Source organism: Drosophila grimshawi, unplaced genomic scaffold (assembly GCF_018153295.1).
Source record: "Drosophila grimshawi isolate 15287-2541.00 unplaced genomic scaffold, ASM1815329v1 contig_311, whole genome shotgun sequence".
NCBI classification, from domain to species: Eukaryota; Metazoa; Arthropoda; class Insecta; order Diptera; family Drosophilidae; genus Drosophila; species Drosophila grimshawi.
In genome coordinates this window covers 9,150,901-9,170,049 of record NW_025063098.1, presented here as the reverse complement: position 1 = coordinate 9,170,049, position 19,149 = coordinate 9,150,901, and the positions used below count along the sequence as shown (strand labels likewise).

General features: G+C 39.0%; 3 protein-coding genes across 11 annotated transcripts; 2 read left to right on the top strand and 1 right to left on the bottom strand.

The window, feature by feature from the left end:
- On the top strand, positions 1–8,226 carry LOC6563704 (two pore potassium channel protein sup-9). 5 transcript variants are annotated; one of them, XM_043215210.1, is made up of 10 exons: positions 1–458; positions 1,973–3,131; positions 3,208–3,363; positions 3,957–4,083; positions 4,149–4,339; positions 4,415–4,602; positions 5,154–5,186; positions 5,420–5,577; positions 6,338–6,370; positions 6,485–8,226. In XM_043215210.1, exons 2-10 carry the CDS (start codon positions 3,005–3,007, stop codon positions 6,741–6,743), a joined length of 1,272 nt encoding a protein of 423 aa, XP_043071145.1. In that variant the 5' UTR covers positions 1–458; positions 1,973–3,004; the 3' UTR covers positions 6,744–8,226. The 5 variants fall into 5 exon arrangements, with proteins under 5 accessions (XP_043071145.1, XP_032593232.1, XP_001989919.1 ...); XM_032737341.2 differs by lacking the exon at positions 1–458 and adding an exon at positions 465–528; XM_001989883.3 differs by lacking the exons at positions 1–458; positions 5,154–5,186 and adding an exon at positions 465–528.
- A 268-nt stretch (positions 8,227–8,494) lies between these two features.
- On the bottom strand, positions 8,495–14,778 carry LOC6563705 (serine-arginine protein 55). 5 transcript variants are annotated; one of them, XM_032737344.2, is made up of 9 exons: positions 14,649–14,778; positions 14,292–14,435; positions 14,162–14,232; positions 13,994–14,098; positions 13,047–13,143; positions 9,874–9,947; positions 9,446–9,796; positions 9,204–9,362; positions 8,495–9,029 (listed from the first exon to the last, which is right to left on the bottom strand). In XM_032737344.2, the coding sequence occupies exons 2-9, from the start codon at positions 14,415–14,417 to the stop codon at positions 8,915–8,917; spliced, it is 1,098 nt and encodes a 365-aa protein (XP_032593235.1). In that variant the 5' UTR covers positions 14,418–14,435; positions 14,649–14,778; the 3' UTR covers positions 8,495–8,914. The 5 variants fall into 5 exon arrangements, with proteins under 5 accessions (XP_032593235.1, XP_001989920.1, XP_032593237.1 ...); XM_001989884.3 differs by having other exon boundaries at positions 13,047–13,128; positions 14,649–14,777; XM_032737345.2 differs by lacking the exon at positions 8,495–9,029 and adding an exon at positions 9,036–9,100 and having other exon boundaries at positions 14,649–14,733.
- A 410-nt stretch (positions 14,779–15,188) lies between these two features.
- On the top strand, positions 15,189–18,869 carry LOC6563706 (heterogeneous nuclear ribonucleoprotein 87F). Its single transcript, XM_032737350.2, has 4 exons — positions 15,189–15,342; positions 15,734–16,757; positions 16,824–16,929; positions 17,160–18,869. The coding sequence occupies exons 1-3, from the start codon at positions 15,295–15,297 to the stop codon at positions 16,922–16,924; spliced, it is 1,173 nt and encodes a 390-aa protein (XP_032593241.1). The 5' UTR covers positions 15,189–15,294; the 3' UTR covers positions 16,925–16,929; positions 17,160–18,869.
- The last annotated feature ends 280 nt before the right edge of the window (positions 18,870–19,149 follow it).

Below are 19,149 nucleotides of genomic sequence, written 5' to 3'. Positions count from 1 at the left end.
AATATTCAAACAAAGTTAAACTAATTTGCCATTTCAATGCTGTGCGCAATTCAATGAATTGACAGGTTGCAACGGCTGCTGAGTAACTATGCCAAGCCAAATGACATCAATATATCCAAGGCGAATTGGTCAGCGGGGTGGATCCGCACAGCTTTGGAGACCCATTTTCGACCATATTTGAGAGCTCGAATTCAAATGCGCGCCATTTTGGCAAAGCTTTAGCAAGTTGGCAGGCCAAACTTGCGCGTGCCTACTTTAAATTGATGCAGGATGCTCAACCCTAATATCCACTAGGATCCAGCAGCCTGTCACTTTGTGCGCCGTTGCTGTGCCAGTTGAGAAATACAATCGAATGTGCGTGCATTGCGAGCGGAACAATAGAGCTTAAATGAGATGAAATTATTGTAGTGAAAATTTGTGTAATTAAGATAAGAGCAAAGTTAATCACAAATTAATGGGTTCGCATCCGAAATTTTCATAAAACAATAAATACAACAAATTACTGCATTCAATTCGTCGAACAATAATGTACGTGTCCTTGTTTTATATAAAAAATGAAAACAAGTTTTTGATGCTTTTTCGTGAGCCTATTTCTGTGTGCAAGGGGCGAAGGACGAAGGGCTGGCACATACATCAGACAGTTAAATAGACGGCCACAGGACTCTTGATAGTGTCACTGTCATTGCCAGTGCACAGCAAATGTCAACGACAGCACAAATAATACAAGATGGGGAGGCTGCGCGATTACGCTTGCGGGTGGCGCAACAAATAATGTGAAGCAAAAAAACAAAAAAAAAAAAAACAAAAAAATATATAATAATGGCAAACGTAGCATAGGGAAACTGGCAAAAAGTTAACTAAGGACGAGCTGACGACCCACCTTGGATGTGACTGTGGCTGTGGCTGCTGCAGAAATTTCAACACACAGTCGCAGCTTGACAAAACTTCTGTGTGTGTTGTGGCATCCACAATGGCAAACCGAAACCACCCTCTTAAAGTCCGAATTTTTTTTTTTTTTTTGCTTACGTTTTGGCTTGGCTCAATAAATTATAAAAAAAAACCTTCGATGTGTGTGTGTGTTGGTGTGTGTGTGTTGGTGTGTGTGTGTTGGTGTGTGTGTGTTGGTGTGTGTGTGTTGGTGTGTGTGTGATGTACGCTTCAACGCGCAACGTTGACGTACTGAAAGACAGCTTGAGAAGCACACACAAACGCACACACTTAAATTGATATACAAATACAGAAGCATAAATAATTTTATGGTACTGCAATGCTGTCTGCTTGTTAGCCAAATTGGAAAACAGGCCAAAAACAGGCCGAAACATGCTGAAATTCCTTTAAATTTTCTAAAAATGCGCCCAAATGCAGGGCTCTCACACACACACACACGCACACTCAGACAGAAACTCAGACCAGCAGTGAGCTTTCTCGCACAATTTTTATCTCATTGTTTGGTTAAGCTTTGCGCAGCGTTTGTGTAATTTTTTTTAATAATTCAAGAACTACACGTTGCCGCGTAATCTGAAAATTGCTTACAGTTTGACACTTTGGCCCAGTTCGGCTGCCAAAAATCAAGGCGCTTATCTGCGAAAATGCGCACACAAATGAATATTTCATGATGCAGCCCATTTACCATACATAAATACATACACACATACATACATACATACATCCATGCATAAATGTGTCTGTACTTATGTATGTGTAAGTTGATGTCTGTATGTATGTTTGTAGTGAGAGACTGAGACTGTTGTGTCATGTTCTGTGGTCCTTGTACAGTTGACGCTGGTTTGTCTTCTTTTTTTTTATTTTTTTATTCTTTGACGATGACAGATTAGGCAATTTGCATCATTAGCTGCCAACAAAACGACAGAATCTGGTCAAAAATATAAGAGACGTTTTGCACGCTATTTTTAGCTGGAGTTATGCCATTAAAATCGAATTAATGTCATTTTAAATTCCATGCCATCCACAGGATGAGCGTCCTGAGCGCAATTGCAGCGTAACTAAGGCCGAAGGACATTGCAACGACGACGACGTCAACGAGGATGTTGCTATATGTACATAGCAACAACAACAACAACATCGCAACTATTGCGTTTACATTCCACAGCAACAGCATCCTTGAAAGCGTAGTTGCCAGAATCCGTAATACCTTTGCGGCTGTTTACGCTTACCGTTCCAGCAACTGATGATGCACAGCGTGACGATGATGGTGACGCTGATGATGCAGTTACCAATGCAGCTGTTCTGTTATAAATAACACAAGGACATGGATGGGCGCAACGAACGCGAACGCAACGAGGACAAAGGCACAGGCAACAGCAACGGCATGTGTGACAAAAATAAATGCAGCTACTATGTGCAACAACATTCGCGAGTGTTACTAAAATTAGAATACTCATAGCTCATATTTTTGTGTGTCCGTGTCCGTGTCTGTGTGCGTGTGTGTGTGTGTGAGTGTGTTAGTGTCTTATATGTGTCTGTGTTATATCAGAGTTAATGCAATTGCACTCTCGCGTGAATGAACAAGTGACAATTAAGTGAATTTCTCAGATAATTGTCCTGTGCGCCAAAAAGTAGGCAACAAAACTAACAACTGAGCGACAGAGACTACAACGACGACGCACACACACACAAGACTTTGATTAGCGCGCGTGTGTGTGTGTGTCACAGTGGGAGAGAGTAGGGGGGAGTGCAAGTGAATGTTGCAAGTGGCCAAGGTGCTCTAGGTGTCGAGCTACGAGTGTGTGTGTGTAAGTTACTGTGCTTAACCTGATTTTCGAAAGTTTGTCCTTTCCACGGCAAAGGCGAGACACGCACAACCAAACGACAAAACACACACACATATGGAAGACGGCAGCCGAATTCGTCACAACAGCAATAAACCGTACAACCGCAAGAGGAGACGCCGCCAGCAGCAGCAGCAGCAGCAGTCTGGAGACAGACAGTCTTATTTAGTGAACGGAATGCATGTTTCTAGCCAATAACCTCGCCTAAATGAAGCATGAAGAAACAAAATGTGCGCACGATATCCCTGATCGTGTGTACATTTACATATTTACTGGTGGGTGCCGCCGTCTTTGATGCCCTCGAATCGGAGACGGAGAAGCGACGCTGGGAGGCCTTGCAAGGTAATCGAATGCACATCTCATTTACGAATGAAAATCTATTTAATTTCTTTATGCTGTTTATGTTGGTCTGCTGCAGGTGTCGAGGATAGGATAATACGCAAATATAATATATCACAAGAGGATTTCAAAGTCATGGAGACGGTGGTCCTCAAATCGGAGCCGCACAAGGCCGGCCAACAATGGAAGTTCACTGGTGCATTTTATTATGCAACAACAGTGCTAACTACAATTGGTACATATGCATATCTTATACATCATTTTCGATTGAAATTCGTATTTCCAAATTAAGATATTCATCTCCAGTATTATACGTAAAGTCAAAACATGTTTAAACATGCACTGCCTGTGAAAATCGATTAGAAATCGACTGGAAATATATCAAAAAATATATTTTCAGATATTTCAATTTATTTTTAATACAATTTTTGCTTTTAAACGAAAGATTAAAACATGTTTCTAGCGAATAACACCGCCTAAATGATGCACGTATCAAAATAATTTATTTTCAAGTTTAGATAAAAAAAAGGCAAGTTAAAATTATATTTAACTTGGAGATCTGATCATTTTTATCGAAGATATATGAACTGGAATTTTAACTTTTAGAAATAAGCTTTAATTGCTTAATGCAGAATTTAAAAAAAAAAAACCCTGCATAAATATGTATTTACTTTGGAGATCAGCTCATTTTTTGCCCGACCAATGTGGATAGAATACTTTACTTTTTTTTTAGAAAGCAGATTAAGCTTACTGAATAATTTGTTTAAGCGTATTTAGCGATTGCGAGTTGTTAAACTGATCTATTTCACAATAATATTGAAACTACAGGTTATGGACACTCAACGCCAACGACCCGTGGAGGAAAGCTGTTTACAATGTGCTATGCAATTGTTGGAATACCCTTGGGTCTCGTCATGTTTCAGAGCATCGGAGAAAGAGTGAATAGACTGAGCAGGTGAGTTGCTGTTCGTTATGTGATGTCCTTAGATTATCTAATCATAATCCGTCTTGCATTTGCAGTTATATTATCAAAGCGGTGCGAACATCGCTGCGCTGCAAACGAACCATTGCCTCGGAGGTGGATTTGATATGCGTTGTGACGACGCTCAGTTCACTGACGATTGCGGGTGGTGCTGCGGCTTTTTCAAAATTTGAGGGCTGGAGCTACTTCGATTCAGTATATTACTGTTTTATTACTTTAACCACAATAGGTAAGTAAAATACACAAGTACTTGTCAACCGAATGGTTTGTATATTTAAGAGACGAATGATTTTTTCTTGGACAGGCTTTGGCGATATGGTCGCATTACAAAAGGACAATGCGCTAAATCGAAAACCCGAATATGTTATGTTTGCACTGATATTTATACTATTCGGACTGGCAATTGTTGCCGCCTCACTGAACTTGTTAGTACTAAGGTTTGTTACAATGAATACCGAGGATGAGAGACGCGACGAGGCCCAAGCCATGCAGGTGAGCTCAGATCTATCTATAAAAAAAAAATGTGTGCATCAGTATTTTCCATACCATTCCTATTTCTTCTGTAGACTTGCGGACTGTTCCGAATGTTTTATTATACAATAAATACATTTATCAAGTTGACCAATTGGTAGTAAACCGTTTTCCTAAAACCTTAAGCTTATATCTATTAGTCTCACTGCGCCTTAAACTCTAAGCTGATTACATATTCCTGACATCTAACTGATTCAACCATTCTTTAATATTTGGCTTTAATCAGTTTTCCACTAATTTTTTTTATACATATTTAATTTTTTTTTACCTATTTGCTTGCCAACTTGTTGCACAATTTAATCAATTTATACGTGCACATTCCGTTTATTCCAATATTTACTATTGTAAAACATATTTGAATTAATTAATTAATTTATTAAATTCATTCAGTCAGATTACAAAGAAATCTTTAATCGAAAACCAAATATATATATTTATATATTTTTCTATTTTGGCATATTTTCGGTTGCTTTTGACTTAATGATATGAAACAAATGCAAACGCGCGCTTAGTTTATGACCAAGTCCAGTTTATGGACCAATGAGGTGATTGAGGTTTTTTGAGCTTAAAAATACATACTATGACTAACTAATACAACTACCTAACAACTTGATCAACACTGAACAAATACATTGAAAATTCTGATACCCTTAACTACTATGAACAACATCAAACATTAAACAGCACTAAAAACACACTTTCCATTCACAAACTGCGCTTTTCTCTGATCAATATTTATCTATTTTGCTTACTAATTGAGATTGATATGATATTACAGGCACTACAAGTGGCTGTCAAACTGGAGGGCGATGTGATAACATCCAATGGTTCCATCATGAGTGGCTACGAAGGACAGGACGGACAATCCTTCGACGACACGAACACATCAAGTTTCTCATGCCGTTGTATTTGTCTGAAAGGAAACCGGCACAAAAAGTATGTAATCCCCACTGTAAGCATGGGAAAAGACTTAGGGATAGACCAATTAGAGCCGCTTTTATGCTCAACCCTTGGCAAACGGAAGTTGAGCGTAACTTTGTATGGTTTCCGTTTCCTTATTTCCTTACCTCTTCACATAGGTGAGAGTGTGGACAGGCAAAGGATGAAATGCTTACTTCTGTAAGGCTTTCTTTTGTGCGTCTTCAGCTGAAGTCGTTGAGCGTAAAGAACTTTTCAATTATTATTAAACATTATCTCGTTTTTGCTTCACAACTCGATAAATAAAACTTTGATAGCTATTCAGTGGTTATTTATTTAAAACTGATTGATTTCTAATAAGGCGTTAATTTCCCATAATGTGGGAAGGGAACTGTAAGGTGCTTACTTCAGTGTGCATTTCTTGGTTCGTGTTGAACAAAAACCGACGGAATTTTTAAAAAACATTTCAAAATTTATCTCTTTTTTCTGCACAACTCGATAAAGCACAAAAATTTACACTGTTGATAACTATTCTTAAATGAAAAAAATCTGAATAATAGCTAATATAATAAACAGCTATATCTATTTGGTCTATGCCTTTGAATAGGAATATTTTTCAATTATCTGTGTGTCTAGTTTTTATGTCGTAAGTAACGAATTCTTAATTTCTTTTCTATGTGTGCATTTTGTGTTGATGGCCTTTGTTGTCTATGTTTGTCTTGCTTGATGTATGTTGTGTAAATGTCCAATAATATATAATCCAATACCCTGGCCACAGACATAACAACGCGACGAGTGACAACGTTGCAGAGTAAGCAGCATTTATTGTAACTTGTTGTAAAGTAGATTGATTTTGTGACTTATCTAGCCTTAAGTGTATTTTGAGAGATATTATGGCAATTTTGTTGTTTGACTGATCCCACAGACACCAATACAAGATGCGCCGTTCGCCAACGCATATACGTCACCTGCTGCCGGAGGTGGTGCCCATGCAGGATTTAAACTATGATACGCAGAGCATGCACACCCTGGGCGCCCTCAATGGCAGTGGCATCATTAGCGGTAGTCACATGGGCGTAGGAATGGGCCTCGATGTTGTCGATGATACGGAGAATCGGTCGCCAATGCAGCGGCCACAGAAATTGCTCAAGCGCAATGTATCACTTTTATCGTTTCGTATTTAGGAGCTAATAAGGTTGGAGCAGCAGGAGCAGCAGTAGCAGGAACAACGAATGCGACCACACCCACTCATGGTAGTAGACGCCCCTTGACCTGCCCTCCACAAAAACGACTTAAAAATTAAAGTGATAATCTGTCTCTGATACATACATAGTACATACTTAAACCTAATGGAATTTGAAACTGAATGGTAGTGAATAATTAATTGGATTGAAATGTGCAATTCATGTGCGTTCGCGAAATAATATTTATGTGCATTTACAATGTAAATTAGTGCATAAATAGATACACAAATCTATATATACATATATGGATATATTTATAATATGTAGTAAGCATTCTAGAGATAATATCTAACTACCTATGTATGTATATCTATAATACTGGACTAGGGCACTACAAAAATTGATCTACACCACTGCCATTCCCGAGAGCTAGAAACATGTCATAAGAGAGACTTTCTGTTTCTCTTACTTTATCCCTAACTTTCTCTCTCTCTCTCCCACTCTCGATTTTTATTAACAACCACTGAGATTTATCAGTATCGAAAGTATAGCGAGATACACCAAACTAGGACTACAGACTACTTCCAGACAGCACTTTACAGCCATATATATACATACATAGTACATGCTCCACTAAACAGAAGAAGAAAAATAGATTAAGCATTACAGATTCCAGATTAGCAAGGCAGCCATTTCAAAATCAATTATGTAAATATTTAATATATCTTAGTATTTTGATTGAAACATAGCCCATTTTATTCATATTATTCTTATGATTATGCATTACGACGTATGAAATTGCAAGCGGGGATATTAGTTTTATAATATTATACTTAATACTAAAACGTCAGAAATATATTTAGAGCCAAATACTTGTCTTACCAAGTGCTCAATTGTCTCCAAAGAGTGCCAAATATATTAATATAACAATACAAGGCAGTGAGCATTACTATGCCCACATACATATACACATTCATACACAAATACACGTACATACATACATACATATAGCCCGCCACTTGCAGTCCTAAATATTAGTCACTGACCCCAAACCCTTAATCGCATTTAGGCGAATCAGCGCAAACGATTGCATTTGGTTTTAATTTAGTACTAGATAATTCCACAACAAATTACGGAACTTTTGTGAGAACGAGATTCTTCCATTTTATAAATACTAATTTCTATGTATTACAATATTAAGAATCGCCATTGCTCACTAGAGATTAGATAACGCTTTCAAATGCCCGAAGAATTCCCATGTGCTTTGTAAATATTTTAGTAAATAATCGTAATAATTGCAAATATACTTTCGTAAATATTGTTAAAAGGCAGAGGCATAGTTATGTACATTTAATTCTGTATTATCAACAAAAAAAAAAAACAAAAGAACAACAAAAACAAAATATATTTAACGTACGACTTTTTAATATGCAATTTATTTCAAATTTTTTAGTAGTTATTGTATGTGTTGAAGCAATTTCACAATTATGAAATTTAGCTACTCAATTCTAAAAGAAAATAAATCAAATTGTAATTTTAATTCATGCAAATAAAGAGAAAGAATTCAAACAAGACTTTGTAATATACCTTTGAGTATATTCAAAATCAAAAATAAAAACCACAACATTTACATATACTTATCTAAAATTCGGAAAGAATGGGTTAAAATAACTCTTGCTTTATTAAACACGAATTTATTTACAGTTTTTCCAGCCTCCATACCTCCATTTATTAATCACACATTTTCAGACTATATGTAATTTATCCGTTCAGTATTTATTGAAATATTTGTGTAGACAATATGTATGGTAATTTGGTGTAAGAAAAATTGGTTAGTCTAGACATTTTTTACCATTGCACATGAAATGATTAATGGAAAAAATTTGTCGACATGATACAATTTTTATAATTTTTTGTTTACAGTGTATTTTGAGTGTTCAACAGAAATACAGTGGGTTATCATGCATGTCGATCAAATTGAAGTCTTAAACATAATTTTTAAATATTAAAAAAATGTTTACGATGTTTTGGTAGTGGATTTTAGGTTTGCACGCGTTCATGATTCGTATGTATTCATTTTGGTGGATAAGGTGTCTGTATTGGTTTTCTAGAGTAAATAGTCGAAATCTAAAATCAATATTTTTATAATTAATGGGGCAAAGCTAACTAATCTAATCGTCCATGCTTTCGTTGTTGCGATCCGGGGAGGCGTTTCCATTCTTCGGCGATGCGGAGCGTGATCGGGAGCGAGAACGCGACTTGTTATCAGCCGATGCAGAGCGATCGCTGCAAGAGAAATGTGTGAAAAATACATTTAAATATTGCATATTTAATTATTTGGTGGCACCAGACACGGTCTGCACATCCAAACAAAACCAAAGAAAGCACAAAAAGAAAGCATATGTCACATAAAGCTCAAAGAGTAGGCAAAACAGAAATCATATCCTTGCAGACACTTACCGTGAACGCGAATCGCGGCGATTCGACTTCGAACGGGAACGGGAACGTGACTCACGCTTGGAGTTGGAGCGTGAGCGAGAGTGCGTATCGCGCTTGGGCGAGCGGGAGCGAGTACGCGAACGGGACTTTGACTTTGACTTGGACACATCTCGAGATTTGCTGGAAATAGACGAGAGTAGTAGTAGTGATTATTAGAATTAGGGACTGCTGCACACACTTCACTTCAAAAACAGATTACTTACTTGGAGCGCGAGCGTGTGCGAGAACGCGACTTGACTGGTGACTTAGACTTCGAGCGTCCGCCGCGTGACTTGGAGCGGCTGCGCGACTTCGAATGCGAGTGCGAAGAGCGACGAGAGCGAGAACGCCTGCGGGAACGAGAACGTGAACGGGAGCTGGATGAACGGGAACGACCACGTCCGCCGCCACCACCACCACCGCCGCCGCCACCGCCACCACCGCTGCCGCCGCCACCACCGCTGCGTCCGCCACGACGATCCTCGACCAAATGCACTCGACGGCCATTCAGCTCGGTATCATCGAGCTTCTCAATTGCCGTCTTCATGTCCGACAAGGAGGCAAATTCCACAACACTTTAGAGAAGAATCGAATACATAGTTTAGCTGATGTTTTTGCAATGAAAATGACAATCGAGCATGGAAATAGTTACCCCTCATTGCGACGCTGCTTGTGGGCATCGGCATAGGTGACCTCGCCAGCCTGACGCATGTAGTCCTTCAGATCCTGCAGAAAGCGCACAAATACGAAAGCGAGACGTGAATTAGTAATTATAATCATGGCCAGCATTGTGCATGTCTTGGCAAATCAATCAAATACAGCGTGCAGACCAAGCATATTGAATATATATTCCCGAGCTGGATCGCTGTATGCTAGTTAGAATGGGCCTCCTAACCAAAGCCTCTCTGCCTCTTTGCCACTCAATATCGAATCAGTCTGCTCGCCTCGCCTGCCTAATGGAAACCTTGTTTTCTGGGTTGGGGATGGGGGTAGTAGTAGTAGTAGAAGTAGTGGTAGAAGTGCAAGAGCCAGCGCCAGCGCCGTTGCCAGTTCAGTTCAGTCAATATGCATTAGCAACGCCAGTTCGGTCGAAATATTCATTGCTTGTGTTACGCTGCACGCGGTAGAAAACGTAAGCATAATTATACATAACATATATATATATTATTTATTAATATGTTTTGTTTTTTTTTTTAATAGAATTTTTTCTTTTTTTATTTTTTGTTTTTTTGAACAAAATGATAAAACAATATTTGTAATTGAGTTCTTACTTAATGCGCTTTCAGAGAGAGGACACACACATCGCTTTAACCGCACAACACCGAGAGTTTTGTTTGTCTGCCTAGTAGTAGTAGTGGTAGTAGTAAATGTCGGCCAATGGGGTCAACCACCCTCATGCTGGACCACAGGGACCTCATCGAAAGAGCAGTTAGCGAGATCGAGAGAGCTCCACATCTACATCTCAAATCATTTGGATCGATCCGATCACAGCATTTGTTTGGCCAAGCCAGGCCGGGCAACCAGACAACCGCACCAGGCAAAGCCGACTCGGTATCGCCGTGCCACACACACACTCATCAGGCAGTTTGTTTGGCAGATGGGCGAATTGGCGTTTTTTTTTTGTTGCTTTTTTGTAAAGGCAGTCGAACTTGTTTTGTGTTTAGTGTTGCAACTTGTTGAACATTATATTGAAATTATGTATTTATGTGCTACGCTTGTTATATGTATATATATAGTATATATATATTTTGTTTTAGTTGTTGCTGTTGTATCTCTCGTATATATCTTTTTTTTTTGTTAGCTTTCTTGTGGGGGACCCAATAATCGCACACAGTCAGAAACAGAGTAGCCAGTAGCCGGTAGCCAGGGCCGCAGTCGGGATTTGTGGGTGAGAGAGCGAGTGGAAGTGTAGCGCACAACACAGCAGTGGATGGGTGGCCAGTGCCAGTGCCAGTGTAGAGCAGCGGTACGCACGCAGAGCACAACAACAGTACGCAACCAGGCAGAGTCAACCAGGCGGCGGCATCTCTCTCTCACGGCCTCACCATAAACGAACTGTAAAAATAAGAAATACGTTTGCGGCGCCTCTGAGGCTTGGTGGTGTTTGACGACGAATGCTCCATGGAGAGTCTCTGGTCGGTAGGTTAGCCAGTAGCCAGGCCAGCGCAAGGGGGAGAACCACACAAGAACCACACACACAATTGGCTAATTGTCGCTAGTATTGGTACTGGTTATGGTATTGGATGCAGAGTGTTGCATTAGGCCTAACCGAAGATCAAATGAACGCGGCTTTAAAGAGTCAGCCAGAATCATCATCGTCATTGTCATCATGGTCATCGCATCATCTCATCTCATCATATCACATCTCATCTCATGTCATCAACATCATCATCATCATCATCATCGCTTCTAACTGTTTGTCATTTGTTCCCTCTCATCTCTCTCACAGTCTCACACGACCTCTCAAAACTCAGACAATCGGCTATAAGGAATTTGACAATTCTTTATATAATTTTGTAATTAAATTGTGAATGCTTAAACATTTAAATACCTAAGCCTCAGCCGCACACAGGAGGCAAGCCTACGCAATGGCTAACAAATATTTGCCATTGCCCACTAGGCTGAGTAGGCTGAGTTGGACTGGGCTGGGCTGGACTGGTCTGGGCTGTGAGCTGGCTGGCCCAAATCTCAGTCAATTTGGCCATCGGGCTCTGCCATCAGAATTCATCGGTTGTTCGCATGGATGGATGACACACGGAGGCTTCGACGAAGAAGAAGACGACGACGACGGCGGCGACGGTGATGACGACAGCGCGAAGACCAAGTGTATGGGAGTACTTTTTTTTTATGTTTTTAGGGGAAAATTTCGTTTTCTAACCCAAGCGAAGATCACAAAGCGACCAACAATGATTACGTGGGATGCTGTCCGGCGTCGAATCTCTTTTTATGGTGCGTGCGTGTTTCTGTCTCTCGGCTTTTAGTATATTGTTTGTTTTGTTTCTGTTTCTGTTTTTTTTTTATATTTGGTATTTGTTCCATTTAACATTTTTACTTTAACGAGTTGCGGCCCCCGGAGGAAGTATTTGGTTTGGCATAGCTCGGTCTCATAGCTCGATCGGTTTGTGGCACCATTTCTCTGGCCATTTTACACATACACTGCCTGGCCTGTATTTCTGTCACTCTCTTCTAAGCTCTGGGGTCAGTTCTCAGTAACAGATACACATCAAACTCTTTTTTTTTTGTTTTTTAGGTTGGTGTGAGAAAAATAATGTTGGGATTGCAACGATCAGTACCAGAGTTTTAATGTACATTGCATTGTTTGTACGTCTGCTTAAGTCTAGAGATCAACTGTACAGCTTAAACATATAATAGATATTAATCATAAAGAGTGGGAAAACAATCGATAGTCATTTATTAAATCAGAATTTAGATTAAACATGCATTGAGTATTGCAATTCATGTGCAATTATATCGATCGATTTCCAGCTCCGGTGACAAATTAAAAAGGGACAAATTAGCTACATGGAAGGAAACGCTAAGCCGTTCTGGGAGCAACACCAACTTATAAATGAATGGTATTCGAAATCAAAAAAAAAAATTGTGGTTAAGCAGGAGGGAGTATTTCGTTTAGAGATATATAAGAATAGTTTATAGGTAGAGTAAGTAGTTTGGTTAGCTTTTCCAGTAGCACACCCCAACTGATGGGCCATCACAGTTAGGACGTTAAGAATAGTTGTTGTGACTAGTATATATTATATGTATGCTAAACTACGTTTTAAACTACAGTCAGATAGATAGAGGAGAGTAGAGAATTGAATGACTTACCTGCCAGCTGACACGGCTAGATAAATTCTCGACAATCAGACGATACTCAGTGCGCAATGGCGGTCCATATCGTGAGGATGATCTGGAATTTTTGTTTCTGGTGAATAATTTAATGAATTTCAATTAGTATTGACACTGCGCTGCTGCTGCTCAAAGGAGTTATATATATGTACATAACGTGATATATATGCAAATGAAACTCCCCTTTTGAAGGAAAAAGGCAAGAGTATAATTAAGAATTAAGTTGAGCGTATCAGAAAACAGAGAACGGGGAATGGCGGCAGTCGCAGAAGGCTGACCACAACAACAACTATAACAATTAACAAATGTGCCTTATAAGTGGTTAGAGCGTGCAGAATGTAAGTAAATCAATAAATGTTTCAAAATTAGCATTAACGGAAAGTTATATTAACATATATATACATACATATATATAAATATATATATATAATTATTCATATATATATATATATACATATATATATAAACAGCATGTCAGTGTCTTTAGCAAATGAATGGGCAGCTATTTTTTAATACCTGTCGCAGTAGACCCTTGAATTGTTTCATATACCATGGAAAATAGGCAGAAATCAACACCAAAAACAGATGTATCCATTAAAAAAGACTATTCTGTCGATAATTTCAAAATGCTTCAGTTTTACAACATTTTGAAATATCCCGAATTAAAATTTTTTGCCACAAATAAAGTCAAGTTCACGGATATTTGCAAGTAAACTTCTAACAATTAGCAATTGGGTCCACTGGATTATGATAAAAGCAAATACAGTGGTCACTCGCAAACTTGAACAGTACGCTGCAAGCGGTTCTTCTTCGGGATTGCAAGTTAATGATTTGCACTATTTGAAATAGCCGAAGAACACATCCAGTTTCCGAGTGACCTCTGTGGCATAATGTAAAAGATACCCAACAGGCGCAGCTGTACTTACTTATCATTGTAGCGCCCGCCTCCACCACGGCGTCCGCCGTAGCGATCCTCGTAACGATCCCGATTACTGCCGCGGGCTGTGCCTCTGGCTGGTTCAACAACCACACTGCAGTGACACATATATTAATATATATATATTTTATTATTTTTGTTTTTAATTCTAATTTACCGTTCGCCTAGCAGCTCCTTCCCGTTTAATTCGTATACGGCATCGTCAGCATCGCGATAGTCCTCAAATTCCTGCAAATTAAGTTATTATCGATTTGTCAATTTTGATTGATTTGTTTAGTCGCACTTACCACGAAGCCATATCCGTTCTTGATAAGTATATCACGAGTGCGGCCGTAGCCTTTGAAAAACCGTTCCAAGTCGCGCTCACGGACACCGTACGGCAGGCCGCCCACATAAACGCGTGATCCAACCATATTTGTTGATGATTTATGCTACAAGAATGTGTAAATAACAAAACTAATTCTAATTTTTAAAGGGCATTTTATGTAAACGCATATGTGTGCGTGTGTGTGTGTATTTGCCAAGATGGCGGAGTTGCCGATGTCAACGTTTTCTACCGGGTAGAGAACTTTTCTTCGTTTACTTATTAAGCGCTATTTATTGTTGTTTTCAAGTGTTGGTTTTTATATAAATTGTTCACATACCGTTTACTAAATGTATTTATATTTAAAATGTGATTTTCTGCTGAATAATGCCTCCTTTTTCTTGTTTTTTTATACACAGCAAGTCTCACGAAAAAATAATGCAAACTGAACCTCAACGCAAATTCTACGGAAGTGACATTGAACTGAAAACTGCTTTGCCGCTTCAATGCGGCGTCATCAGTGTCAAAAATCGTTGATTCAGCCCTGGTTTACAGTGTAGGTAAACGAGAGTAATATCTGTCACAGTTACATGGAATAAAATTATTAGTTGAATTAATTCGCTTTTAACGTATTTGTTAAGGAAAGTAATCACATTTTGCATTATATCTATATATATATTTATTTATACATATATGCTTAAATTGCGTAAATTAATTTTGAGCACACAAAAGTCGCAATTTGTTGTCACATATTTTTCATAAAAATACCAGTCACAGTTACTATCACTGTTGTGACCATCTCGGCCGGCATTGACTGTCAGATACGTGGTCGCCATTTTTCCAGTTCGTATTTTTTTTAGTACATACAGGTACCTACTTTTGCTCTTGCTGTACATTTGTAAGTAAGCAAGGCGTCTGCTGCGAAAAATATTCATTATAGTTGCTGAAAATAAGTTGGTTCGTTGAATTTAACAAAGACAAGTGCAATGGCTGATCTAAACGATTCCAATGGAAATTACGACGATAACGACGAGGTGAGCGTAATAATATTGTGTTTATTTTCGCATAACTAAAATGCCGACGCCGACATATTGAAAGTTAACGAATAAATTAATATTTTTTTTTTACCGTAAATGTTGATTAACTACGTTTCGATTGATGCTACCAATTTAACTTGATATAATATAATAAAGTAGAATTTATACCATATATCGGCAACATTCGCAAAGCAAAAGAGTAAGTAAAATAATAAAACAAAGAAAAAAATTACGCTTAATGTGCGGCAATGCAAATAATCGAAAGAAAATGGCGGGCGGTTTTTTTTTGTTATATATGTACATATGTATGTATTGATTTCACTTATGACTAACTGTACCCTGTTTTTGTTGTTGCTGCTATTGTTTGTTGTTGCTGTGATTGTTTTAGCAAATTTCGGAACCCGAGCAGCTACGTAAGCTGTTTATCGGCGGCTTGGACTACCGAACCACCGATGAGGGCCTCAAGGCGCACTTCGAGAAGTGGGGCAACATTGTCGACGTTGTCGTCATGAAGGATCCGAAAACGAAACGCTCGCGAGGATTTGGCTTTATCACGTACTCGCAATCGTATATGATCGATAATGCACAGAATGCGCGTCCCCACAAAATTGACGGACGCACCGTGGAGCCAAAACGTGCCGTGCCGCGACAGGAAATCGATGCACCCAATGCCGGTGCCACAGTGAAGAAATTATTTGTTGGCGGTCTGCGCGACGATCATGACGAGGAGTGCTTGCGCGAGTACTTCAAGGAGTTTGGCCAAATTGTGGGCGTGAACATTGTGTCCGATAAAGATACTGGAAAGAAGCGCGGCTTTGCGTTTATCGAGTTCGATGATTATGATCCCGTGGACAAAATTATCCTGCAAAAGACGCACAACATTAAGAACAAGACGCTCGATGTGAAGAAGGCAATTGCCAAGCAGGACATGGATCGCCAAGGTGGTGGCGGCGGCGGTGGTGGTGGTGGCGGCGGCGGCGGTGGTGGCCGTGGCGGTCCTGGCGGCCGTGTTGGTGGTCGTGGCGGAGATCGTGGCGGCCAAGGCGGCGGCTGGGGCAACAATCGTCAGAATGGTGGCGGCAATTGGGGCTCCGGTGCTGGGGGCTTTGGCAACAACGGCAATTTTGGCGGCAGCCAAGGCGGCTCCGGTGGCTGGAATCAACCGAGCGGCCCCTGGAACAATCAGGGTGGCAACAGCGGTGGCGGCGGCGGCGGTGGTGGCTGGAACAATGGCGGCGGCTACAGCGGCGGCGGTGGAAACAGCAACGGCAGCTGGGGTGGTGCCAATAGCGGGGGCAGCTTCAGCAACGATTACCAACAGAGCTATGGCGGCGGCCCACAGCGCAACAGTAACTTTGGCAACAATCGCCCAACACCATACAACCAAGGCGGTGGCGGTGGCTTTAACAAGAGTAAGTCAAAATTTAGAGCATAATTTTGAGAATGTATTTTTATCATTGATTACTTTATCTCCTAAGGTGGCACCCAGGGCAGCGGTGGTGGCCAGGGCGGTTTTAATAGTGGCAATAACTACAATACAAGCCAAGGAGGCAATATGGGCGGCAATAGACGCTACTAGCCGAGGTAAATATTCTGTTTGCTTTAATGTAAATGCTTTTTCTTTTCTTTAATTATTGTTGTTGTCCATATGATGTGCTTGATTACTACAAAATCGTTCGGACAAATCACGAGTTGTAGCGAACAAAAAAAAAAATGTAGTCGCAAACAAAAAAAGAACCAACTTGTACATATGTATGATGAATTGAAAAATAATAATAAGTGCTAATGCAAATTTTCTCCTTTCTCGCAAATAGGTAAACACTTACAAAATCAGTTCAAGCTAGACAAAAAGGCAGTCTAGGCACAGGCACAGGCAGAGAGAGAGACAGGCAGGCAATCAATGACAGTGAGAGGCAGTTAAAAAATCTGGGCAAGTCAGGCAGACAAGATAACAAGCAATAACAAAAAATAAGCAAGTAATCAGCAGCAGCAGCAGCTAAACAGAAAATGCAGTTTGCAGTTATCAGGCAATCGACATTGTGCCCTCAAGACCAGCCTAAGCAACTAACTAATCCCAATAAAAACAAAAAAATTAAAAAAAAAAAAAACCAAATAAAAACCCAAAAACAATACAAAAAACTAATTATGTTTGATAAAAACCAGAGCAACCGACTCACTTCAACAATATCAACAACTTATTGCTAATGTCTTGTCTCAATTATACACACATACATTTAATTTTTATGATCAATTCGTGTTTAGGATATTAAGAACCTTGAACGCTTAGTTTTAACTAAATTAACACAACATGCAAAAAACAAAAAAAAAAAAATACAAAAAAAAAACCAAACAAAAATCATATATGCCTAAATCAGAGAAATATACTAAACCTATAAAATTTTATTTATACAATTGACTATGGATAATGAATGCATCTTATGCAACGATTCTCTTTGAGAATCGATTGCCTATCGATTGATTGTGAATTTAGGTGGCCGCGTAAGCAGCTTCCGTTAAAAAAATAAAGGTAGTGTACCTTTGAAATTCAATTTAGATCGTAGATCAACGATAACGATGCTCGCTCATTGTCGTACTTTCCACTTTCTCTAATTTTATAGCAAAGCAGCGAAAACAATTTTTAAGTAAAATATATAGAAAGAAACCTATTTTGTAATACATTTTTTTATATATTTAAGCATTTTTATATATGAATGATTTCAATTATTTGAGAAAATACTACTACCCCCTACAAGAGTCAAATCCTGTTAATCCATAATGTGATCGATGAATGATTACAACAAAAACTATTACAAACAAGCAAATTCCGAATATGTGAATATGCATTACCGTTACATACCAATTTTGTTAGCGTATAAGAAAGACGTATGTAGCTGCTACAACAATTGATTGATTTTTGGTACAAAACTACAACTACAAACAATACAAAATTAATAAGATACCATGAAATTGTCTGTAATTAGTAAATTACGAGGTAAAAACGAAAGCTAAACGAAAAATAAAACTAATGTTACCCACCCGAAAATTTCGACTACAGAGAGCAGCACAAACAAAAAAAGAAATCCACCCGCGGCCAGAGGAATCTATGAATCTGTATCTATATATATGCAGAACAATCAAAACAAAGATATAGTGAGTTCTGCACTAAGGTAGGCAAACTGTGTATGTAATGAGAAACCAAAAGAGAAGCGCTTTTGTAGATTATTACCGCAATATTGCATTACCGCACTTTGCGTCAAGTTTAAACAACTATAAACATGTTGGAATTCGCTTACTAATACACTACGTGTTTCTTTTGCAAGACTGGCTGAAGTGCTGGATACTGAATTGCGTGGCAACGCTGGTTCCCAAGGAGCTCGAGCTCTCTTAGGATTTTTGGTTGGCGTGGTTGCACTTAACTGGAGCTATTGCTTCAAGGACCAAGGTAAGTCTGGGTATATAAACCAACTACATTCTGTCATTTTTACGGAAAGTAATGCAAATAAAATTAATTCCATAAAACTCAATTCGTTTATTTTTCTTATTCAATTATCTGGGCTTCAATAAGTGGATCCATTCGGGTTTCAATGATAATCGAAAATCGATAATTGGCACATTTAACGAAATTTGATGCGTTAATTACTATGTGACAGTTACCGTTAAGTTTGAATGTGTCGGTACAAACTACTGTTATACTGTTATACAAGACTGACAGGACTCCACAATTATCGCTATTTCTAGCTGAGCTGTCAATTAATAGAAGAATTTGTAGGTTAATTTTCAGACATGGCAACTCTAATTTGACGT